Source organism: Medicago truncatula, chromosome 3 (genome assembly GCF_003473485.1).
Source record: "Medicago truncatula cultivar Jemalong A17 chromosome 3, MtrunA17r5.0-ANR, whole genome shotgun sequence".
NCBI classification, from domain to species: Eukaryota; Viridiplantae; Streptophyta; class Magnoliopsida; order Fabales; family Fabaceae; genus Medicago; species Medicago truncatula.
The window spans coordinates 37,342,161-37,353,090 of record NC_053044.1 but is presented as its reverse complement, the minus strand read 5'-3'; the positions used below and the strand labels follow the sequence as shown (position 1 = coordinate 37,353,090).

The 10,930-nt window shown below is 33.0% G+C and overlaps 1 protein-coding gene across 1 annotated transcript; it reads right to left on the bottom strand.

The window, feature by feature from the left end:
* Positions 1-4,068: 4,068 nt before the first annotated feature.
* LOC25489487 (nucleotide pyrophosphatase/phosphodiesterase) lies at positions 4,069-10,259 on the bottom strand. Its single transcript, XM_013605474.3, has 12 exons — positions 9,991-10,259; positions 7,675-7,766; positions 6,974-7,049; positions 6,753-6,875; positions 6,506-6,598; positions 6,216-6,345; positions 5,989-6,070; positions 5,756-5,888; positions 5,447-5,652; positions 5,223-5,348; positions 4,564-4,873; positions 4,069-4,472 (listed from the first exon to the last, which is right to left on the bottom strand). Exons 1-12 carry the CDS (start codon positions 10,183-10,185, stop codon positions 4,167-4,169), a joined length of 1,872 nt encoding a protein of 623 aa, XP_013460928.1. The 5' UTR covers positions 10,186-10,259; the 3' UTR covers positions 4,069-4,166.
* Positions 10,260-10,930: the final 671 nt, after the last annotated feature.

Genomic DNA, 10,930 nt, shown 5'->3' with positions numbered 1-10,930 from the left:
AATTGTACGGTCAAGACATAGTTCGCGATGCTTTCGGGATGATAATATTCGGGATATTTAGCATTTTTCGTATAATAATCATGTGCATAAATTCTAACATAAGTGAATTAAGATTTGTCAAAAAAATAAAACATAAGCGAATTAAGAATTAATGTTCCTCTCAATTCCTAAAAAAAAAAAAAAAATTACCTCTCAAAAAAAGAATGAGTGTTGGTTCAACAATGTAAATATTTCGTAACATAAAAGATTGATTAATATGAAACGAAAAATATAAGGAAATGTTTAAAACTTTAAATTAAATTACCCATGTGTAGTTTTTCCTAACTAGTATTCCTGAATCCGCCATTGGAATATAGTTGATAGTAACAATTTTTGAAAATCTATATAAGTATATTATATTAGATGGAATATACAAGAGAAAAATGAATAATTAAAATGAGGCAGTAAACTACTCTATGTTTTCCAAAAGATAAACTTTATAAATCTATAAACTTTACAATATATAAGATATTTACGTATTGGACATTGGGGGTGGATATCGAGTTTTCAAAATAAAATAAAAATATGACAGAACTTTTTTAAGGGAGAAAACTTACATGATCATATATCATACAAAAAAAACTACAATTGTTAGTCCTACAAATTATCCGCAATCAGCTTAAATCCTTATTGTTAAGTCAACATATATATAACATATTTTTTAATGATTTTTTGTTTGCATATTTTGAACATTATAAAAAGTTATTTCACAGAGTATGAGTTCAAATTTTGATTTGTTGGTTCAAATTTTATTACTTTTATCTAGAATTTTTTATGTTTAAAAAATTCATTACATGTTCAAAAATTCAAATATTATATAAAAGAAGTTTTTATAATATTCTAATATATGATTCATATATTAAACAATCCATTCATTTTTAAACTTTAGTTGTTTGAGCTTTCATTTTGAATCATCATGAAATTTTGGTCGTCTTAATTTTAATGTTTAAAAGGTGTTTCGAAGATATTTGTTAACGATACACACAATGTTAAGTTATAATTAAACAATTGTTGGCTTGTTCAAAAAAAATTAAACAATTGTTTTATTACACCCATAAACCAATTTATATATAACTATAATGTGTGAAGCATGAGACATGGTTGGGTGGGAAAGTAATTGTTTGCCAGGGCAAGATAAATAGCATTGGGAAAAAAAAATTAGTAACTAAAAAAGAAAAATGGAAAGTCTTTATTTATCTCTTGGATAATATAGACACCATAGTTTATCTTATTATTTTTTATAAAATAACTTATTGGTTAGAAATTTTAGCATTAAGATGAATAAGTGAAAAATGTAACATTTGACAAGGATATGTTTGTCTTGATGTTAGTGAATTTTATATGTTTTGAGAAGTATTCACATTACGTGTAGGACATATTAGATAAATCTCTAATAAGAAAGTTTAAGAGAAAAAGCTTTGAATTTTTTTTTTGTTTTACGGATCAGTTTTCACTAGCTAATAAAAAAAGAAAATATTTGTCATAAAAAAAAAAAAAAACTCGCGTTGCTCGTGCAGCATTCTTTATTACGTACAGATTGTGGACAGTTTCCACAAACATGTGGCCTTAAAATTGGAAGAAGAAAAAAAAGTAGAAGTATTTTCTTTCTATTTGCAATATTGGTTCTTATAAGCTATGCTTGTGTTGAGAGAAGTTGGGAATAGAGTAAACAAATAGAGATGTCAAGGCCACAATTTTTTCGTGATTTTCTTACATACTAGTATGCATTATAGTTCAGACGTGTGTATGAGCTTCAAGGCATTGTTTGAACCAGGGAAGAAAGTGAAAGGAAATATTGTTTAAGGATAGAAAGTGAGATGATTGTTTAGTTGTTTGATATGAATGAAAGTGAAAAGAAAGTGAAAGGAAATAAAGATATACATTTATGAAATGACATAAATAACCTTTGTTTTTAGTTTTTTTTTTAGGGTAGCCTTTGTATTTTGTTATAACACTTGATGTTATATATACTTAAGAAATGACCGTCATTTTTTTTGAAAAAAGTTATAAAGACAAAAAAAACATGTCTAAAAGCCTTGAAGTGAAAAACATGTTAATTGAAAAAAAGAAAGAGAACATGCACGGCGAAAAAAAATTGCTCCACAAGTGAGGGTGTTTTGGTCAATTTGTCATATTGGAGGGTGAGATCGTGTTTTCTGCAAACATGGGAGGAAAGATTGGGATTCCACTTATGTAACATTGACCATTTTATATTATATAACATTGCCCAATCAGAACCCACAACCTACCATCAACTTTTCTCCGCCACCGCCGACACCTCCCTCCACCGCCGTCCTCCTCTCTGTCATCGACCACTGTTCCTCTTCTCTTTAATTAGCACCATAGCATCTCTGTCTATTTTGAAACATGCCTTCCCAAAATTTGGCCAAAGTTTTTTGTTGAAGAAAAGTACTGAATATGCAAATTTCCATAACAAGAAATTACCAACTCTAAGTTCTCCACTTGTCTGGATTAGTAAATCCGGGTAAGGAAACTCGGTACAATCAGTTTCCAATTCCTTTTGAATACAGTTTTCATCAATGTCTTCTAAATGATGAAGCTTGTCTTGAACTCTCATGACTAAATTTGGAGAACACACAAGATATGTGGGAAGACATTAAGTTAAAGACGATTCTTAGTTTCAAATGAACCTGGAATACATGAAATGAAAACAAGAAGTTACTATAGTAGACCTTTTCAATGCTATGCGGAGAGGAGGACGGCGGCGGAGAAAAGTTGATGGTAGGTGGTGGGTTCTGATGTCGTAGGGGAGAAGAGAAGAGGAAATTTTTGAGTTTTCATTGGTTTCTACTCTCACCTGTTTTCTAATTCTCGATTTTTTTTAAAAAAAAAGGGTGTGCCATGTGGCACACCCTGAATGGGCAGTGTTATATAACATAAAAATGGCCAATGCTACACAAGTGGAACCCGAAAGATTGTAGGTGCGGGACCCATCAATTTGAGGCTTTCCATCCTCTATAACATGCATACCAAACGATGGAAGCACGTTTTCCCACAAACTTTCGGTCCTCTTAGCTGGTGGAGTTTAGTATGGAAAAGGGAAGTAGTTTCCTATGATGGAAAAGTTGATCTTAGCCCTTTGATTAAATAAAGAACACACTCTTATCATGTTCTCTCTACACTTAATTTTTTAACATTATCTTCCCCAACAATTCTTGCTCCTCCAACCACAACCAACAACTCTCCTCCATCACCATCACAATTGGACCGTTTGTTTAGAGGGTGGCACACCTTGTGCTTGCTGTCTTTTAAAAAAAAAAAAAGATATGTCACCCTCTAAAATTTTGGTCAAGATCTGCCACGACAAAATTGTCCCTCGATCAAACAAAAGAACAAATCATTATTTTTTTTTGACATAAACAACTCATTATTTATCTTTTATACTATATATAAAATACTTCATCCATAATGAAATATCAACAAAACGGATAGTTGAAAAATCAACGTATAAAAATTTAGTCTACATACATCAACTTCTCACTTATGGGAGTGTGCTCCTCCTCGAGGTCTAATGTTCGATTCTCCCCAATATCAATTTAGGTGGGCTAATTTAGCTTATTCAAAAATCAACTTCCCACCTACCTTTTTTGTTTCTATTTCATCATGGAGGGAGTATGTGAGTTTGAGCTGATTTTTTTCTTACATATTTTACCTTTAGTTAAACTATTTTATTTAAAATGGTTTAAAATACGAGCATCCCACTACGATATGAAGAATATTAGACATTATAAAAAGAGTTTATATTAATCTTATTTACCAAAAGTATTTTATCATAGTATATGTTAAAATTGATATATCTTTTTATCATAATGAAAATAGAGAGTGTGTTGATATACCCCCACTTTCCTTAGAATTCTTGCCTTGCTAGTTAGAATACATTTGACTGGGTCACATATAATTCTTGCTACCCTAATTTCCTTGTACATTATCAAAGTTCGAAACAGATTTGATTGCTTTCTTTGTTATGATGGTGATTTATATGTATAAATATCTAAATGATCATGAGAATTGGAGATTGAACATAATAGCCTTCATTTATTTATTAATTTATTTCGAAATACTTTCCATTTCAAGACTACATCAGTGAACTAATGCAGAGACATAACTCATGTTGCCAAGGTGGTTTTCTCACAACCATCGTGCACACAGGCCAAGACATCTCTATAGTCCCTGGAAATTGTAAAAGAGTCATAAACCTTTCCATCACTACTTTTCTTGTACTCAAACAAGAGATATGAGTGATTGAATGCTGTCAGTTTGACGAAACCGTAGTCTCTGTCCCTGAAAATACTCCAAATAGGAGGTGCTGTTGTGAAGTCCGACAAGTGACTTCCCCCTCCGCCGACAACAACATGAATTGTTCCATTCACAGTGCCAGAGTAATGAGTTTTTTCATTGTTCACACATTGGTTCTGCATTATACACATTTGGATTATTAGAAATGCAATGCTGGTGCATTTAAAATGAAGGAAAAAACTATTATAGTGGCAATAGTATTCATACCTGATAAATGGGGCAGACTCTTTCATAGTTATGGACATGACCATAAAATCCAATGTCTACTTTATACTTCTGCCAAAGTCCCTGCAAACTCTCCCTTCCCATGGGTTCTTGAAATGAACCCTCCTTGGCATACCAATCATTAGAGGAGTAACCGAGTGGACGATGTGCTGCAAAGATTAACCATGGTTGTTGTTTTCTATCTACTGTTGCAAGGCAATGCTCGATGAATTTGTATTGTTCCGATCCTTCTCTCCAATCATGCTCACTGTCAGCTATACAGAAACGAAACATGCCATAATCTGTTGCATACCTGCATATTTCCAATTTTCATCATTCATTTGGACCAAGTGATAATAAATTCAATTGAGAGATGAAAATCTTATATACTAAAGACTAAAGCTAAACATGTTATAGTATGTATTTTTGTTTATAACCATGTTATAGGTACGGAGTATCCACCATTGTTTAAGAATGCTTGTCTCCGTCCTAAAATTTGTTTCGCGCACAATATGAGTCCTCCCCTCACAACTAGATTTTCTAAATATAAAAGATCTAGGAATTGAACCAGTGGTCACTTGATTAAGGAATTTGAGTACCTTAGCACTCGGCTAACCATATGTTGGTGGTTCATGGTTTGTATTTAGATTAATATAACTTACCAGAATTTGGCTTTGTTCTCAGCAGGGTAATAGTACATGGTTTCTGCAGGAACTCCACATTCTCCACCTGAATCTGGAGTGTCATAGAAGGATCCTGAGTTTGGCCAATCACGTTCGTGATTTCCACTGCAGTATGAAAAAATGTAGCATCCTTTCAGTCTAAAACAATATGTAAAACTCAATTCAAATGTCTATGGATTAAAATGATGTCAAGCAAACTGAACCTTGCTATCATATATGGAACTTTTGATGAAATTTGTTGCACTTGAGCTGTGAATTGGTCCCACTGTGAGATGTATCCATTTGCATAAGGCATATCTCCTATGTGGAAAACAATGTCAAAGTTGTCTAGATCATTGATGAGCTGGTCAGTCGTGTTAAGTGAACCAGGTTGGTAATCGGCATATTCATTTGAACCATCACGCTCAGCCTAAAGAACACGCGAAGCAAAGTAAGCCTTCTTCACATCGTACTACTCATGCTTAAAATTAGAGTTTCTAATTCAAAAGTTAGACACGTCTAATCAGTACTACCTTTCCCATGTCACCAAATATGATAACACGTTGCAATGAGTTCTGTCCAGGATACGGAGATGCCTTGAATGAATACCTCTTACTCCATACATAAGAGCCATCAGATAAGAAATGCCCTAACCTGTATGTGTACCTGGGGAAAGAACAAGGAAAGCTGTTAAGCTTTGAGAACTTTTGTCGAACTTGAAAGTTAAGAGGAAAAACTTGTGTCATGAAAATGACTAAATGCGTACTTCATATTTGGCCAAAGTTCTTTAAGGAAACTTGTGTGTATAAAACCAGGATCACGCCAGCCAACGGTTCGCGCAGGTTCACCTACAAATCAACAAAATGTCCTTATTATTTGATGATATTAATTTTTAGAAAAAGAAAGAGTTACTATGCTATGCTACCTAATGAAGCATTGTTCGATTAAATTTTAAAGTTTATTGTATAAACTTGACCATGTAATAATCCTTACCACACATGCTGTTACGATTAAATGTCAATGTTCCGGCAGCAGATTGTATCTGCTTTCCTCCCTTTGGACCCCATTCCACAAACGGTACAGCTTCACTTATGTCATATCCACTTGTCCAGGTAACTGTCATCTGTCGTTGATGAACAAATTTCTTAACATTATTTTAAATGTATAAGTTAGACAATTCATGCAGCAATTTCAATTAGAAAAGTTTTAGATGATAAGAACCAATGTATGATTAGGAAATGTTAGGCTAGTGGTGTGTAATGAAATGGACTAGATAAACTTACTTCATTCCAAGATTTTCCATGCGCAAGACGCGGATACACAGGTGCTTTAGGATTTGCAAATGCGATGAAGTTCGAAATTGACACAAGTCTAGGCTGCAATACTCAATCATATGAATGCTTATTAGCATAAAATTAAATATTAAAGCCAAGTCTAAAGCAAAGAAGAAATAAAACACTGTTGGCATTGCAAATTTAGCAAGAAAAAAATTGAAGATACCAAATAACAAGATCAGAAGATATGACTTACATTGGATAATCCACCTGAAAATAATGCAAAAGAGAAATCTGCACGTTGATTGATCAATTGGAACTTCAAAGTATTTTTCCCAGTCTTTTTATAGTTAGGATTGGAGTGGTTGGCATACTTATACTGTTACAAAAATTCAAATTATTATAATTAACAAACATGATATATGTTCATCCATTTCATATTCATTTTCAATTTATTTGAGATGGAGTTGCATTTACCTTTATTGGGGCTGAGCATGTATATGGTGTCTCCACCCATCCAATGCCACCGGGGTCAGGTGTACATATTGATGAACTGTGTTTGTGAAAAATATATTTTATTACTCTTAGTGTCATTGTTTAACTAAAAATCAGTTAACTTTTTTTTTTTAATCATATAGTTGAATTAGCCACAATTTTGAGTATAAACTGAATTAACAACATACTCATATGCTTGACCCAAAAAAAACAACATGCTTATATGAATTAACTACATTTTTGAACGTGATTAATCTGGTGTGTCACATATGTATTGTAGATGAAATAATATTACATTATGTTAGCAAATGCACACAGCATTAACATTTCTATCAAAATTGTTTAACTGCGTACGTACTGCAATTAGATTTAAATAGGAAAAGATGATATGGAAACCAATGCAACTAAAAAATATTAAAAAAACTAAAATAATATTCCATATGCGGTTTTTTATTAGATTATCCCAAAATAGTTGTCAAAATATTATTTATCGTCATGATATGCATGATTTTATGGAAAAATGTGTTAAAAGAACTTTTTTTTTTTTTGACAATAAAAGAACATGTTGTTAGAACCTTTTATACATAATAGTATTTTTTTTAAGGAATATATAAAATATAATTAGTATATACTAATTAGGAAAATCAATATTAACAGTGAGACAGAGAGTTGTTGTATGTTACTTCAAGTTTGCAGGAGAAAAAACTCCAACCCAATCTTCATTAGTTGGTTCTGGGGACTCCACTTCTACAGTCACCAATTCTGTATCCTCACCCTGCAACAATATAGTACATCATAATTAACACGTGGTTGTCTAATTGTGGATTAGCAACAAACCAATTAAAGTGATTCACGAGTACAATATATTGTATGTGTCAGAAATTGACATTTCACCAAACTTTGTCTGCACTTTTGGAACAAAGAGGAACATGTCTCTATGAATGAGTAAAATCAAGAAATACTTAATTTGTTTATTTATAGATTAAATTCTATATTGGTAATACATTAACTAAATTATTATTTTTGGACAAAAACTAAATTTAGTTTATTTTACTAACATACTTTATTATCACTACCTAAAAATAAAAATATGCTAATTAATTAAACTATTTAAAGCAAAAATACAAATACTAATAATTAAAAATAAATTCAATTCAATTTTCTCTAAATTCAAATAAATTTCTTTTTGTATATTGATAAAATTAATAAAAAAATATTACCTAATTAAATTACTTTTATTTTTGGATTTCCAAATAATATATTAAAGGAATCAATTTTCAAATATAGGTATATGCCCCTCCAATATTTTGCATTTTTCTTATTTTTTGTTTTAATCGGGTTGTAGGTGCGGGGGAGGTAGCACATTTTTTTGGTCTGATACTTGGGTGGGGGGCGTGCCTCTACGGGTGCGATTTCCTCGCCTTTTTGATTTGGCGGTTGATAAATGGGTGACGATGCAGCAGATGGAGGGTAGGGGGTGGGCCGATGGTGGTGGTGCCTGGGCGTGGAGGAGGCGTCTCTTGGCATGGGAGGAAGAGACAGTGTCTGAGTGTGCATCTCTGTTGCATAATGTTGTTTTGCAGGACCATATTATTGACAGGTGGCGGTGGATTCTTGACCCTATTCATGGCTATTCCGTCAAGGGCACTTATACTTATCTCACGACGTCAGATGACCTTCCGGAGCGTGGCATGTTCGATGATCTGTGGAGGAAGCAAGTTCTGCTTAAGGTCTATGTTTTTGCTTGGCGTCTACTCCGCAACCGTGTCCCAACTAAAGACAACTTTATTTGTAGGCGCATCATTCCTCCCGACGACACTTCATGCATTGGTGGGTGCGGTTCCTCCGAGACAGCATATCATCTTCTATTTCATTGTGATCATTTCGGTCGAGTATGGCACCGTATTTATTAGTGGCTAGGTATCTCTTTTAGTGCTCCATCATCCGTTAGCGAGCATCTTCATCAGTTTGGTCATTTGGCGGGGCTACCGCAATCTACACACTCTTTTCTGAAGGTAATTTGGATGGCTATTATCTAGGTTATCTGGAAGGAAAGAAACCTCATGATTTTTAACCAGAGGACTGACACTTTGGATCATTTAGTAAACTCTGTTAAATTTCTGTCTTTTTCTTGGCTTAAGGCTAATTTGTCTACCTTCGCCTTCAATTACAACGACTGGTGGCGACACCCTTTACCTTGTATGGGTGTTATAGTGTAACTTTGTTTTGTTTTGTCTTTCTTTCGGAGTGCTGCTTTATGGCACCAGATTATTAACATTGTTTTTGGTGGGTGGTTCTCTTTTGTATACCTTGTGTGAGATGAATCACTCTTTGTGATCTAATATTTTTCATTTTAGCTTGTTAAAAAAAAAAACCTGTTTAAGGTGTTGCAAAGAGTAGGAATAATATTAAAATATCCAATTGAAGAAAATATATTATTCCATATATGTCAGCTTAATCAATTTAGTACTTTCTTTACCTTTCAATCATTCTCCATGTTACATCACTCATGAGCTCCATATCTCATATTTGGATTCTTTGTTGTAAATGCATGACACGTCATAAATCTATATAGTTATATCTAAAATCAATGTCGTGATCATTAATAATTAATCCACTGTTTATATCATCTGATTTGCCTGATCTCGGATTAATGGTCAAGATATATAAAACTATGTGTAACGGCATGTATTTTTTACTGCAGGAAATTGTCATCCCTCGTCTCTCTTTCTCTTTCACACACAATAATATCATGATTTACCTACTACCTGCAAACAGTAATATTTTGTCCTAAAGAATTTAAGTATTTTCATGCTAGCTTTATTTTAAAAAAAAAAAAAATGTATTTTCATGCTAGCTAGAATTACGGTACTAGTATCTTTTTTCTCTGGTTGTATAACATGTATACGCTCTTGGAGTAAAATTTGTTGAGAAATGAAAATCAAATAAATAGGTTAAATCAATCAAACTGGAAGAAAATATTAAAATTTTGTTTATACCTTATTGCCAAGCAAAAAGGGGGAAGCAGTAATGGAGGCAGAACTGTGGAGAGCAAGAATGGTTTTGTGAATGGCAATCTTTGAAAGTGGCTGCTCTCCAATTCCATTCATATCACCCAAACAGATCCTCAAGTTTGTGAAGAAGCATAATATTACAAATATCATGTTTATCTTGGAAAAACTAGAACCTTTCATTTTTTCAAATGAAAAATTATTTGCTAGCTAAATGAAATTATTACCCTCCTCTCTGAGAGGTTCTTGATTTTCATAACTACGGGAGGGAATTGTATATATAGAAGAATGTGGTAACAATAGGATTGATGTCACTATAAGAAAATACGAACGAAGTCAATTAATTATGGTCCCTACTCGCTCTGTTATATTTTTACAAGAGCCCCTACTCACTCTTAAAAATTAACTATTGGTACAAATAATTGCATGTTAGGTTAGAGTACAGACAAACGAAAGGTGATAGTTATAGAGGGGTGCGGTTATGGTGTATAAGGAAATTCTTATGTACCCTGTAGATACAATCAATTACAGATAACAATGACGAAGACCAACATAACCCTCAAGTAAATCGCGGAAGACATCGTCGAAGACGAGGGTGTGGGACAGCCGGGCATTTATAATAATTGTAGATGGTATTTTATTTGTTATATAATTTTAATTAGTTTTTTTATTATTAAAGTAATTATTACACGTTGATTTTTTTTTTGTCTTTATTATACCACTCTACTTCAAGTAGAGTGGTATTTAAAAAATTTAAAAAAAAAAATAGGAAAGTACCCCGCAACTCCAAGTAGAGGGGTACAATAAGGACACAAATTTTGTCACTTTTTAGGGTACCCCGCAACTCCAAGTGGAGTGGTACCAGAGACTTCTGAAAAAGTAGGGTATTTATGCAATTTTTCGAAAAAATGGGACATTTTTATATTTT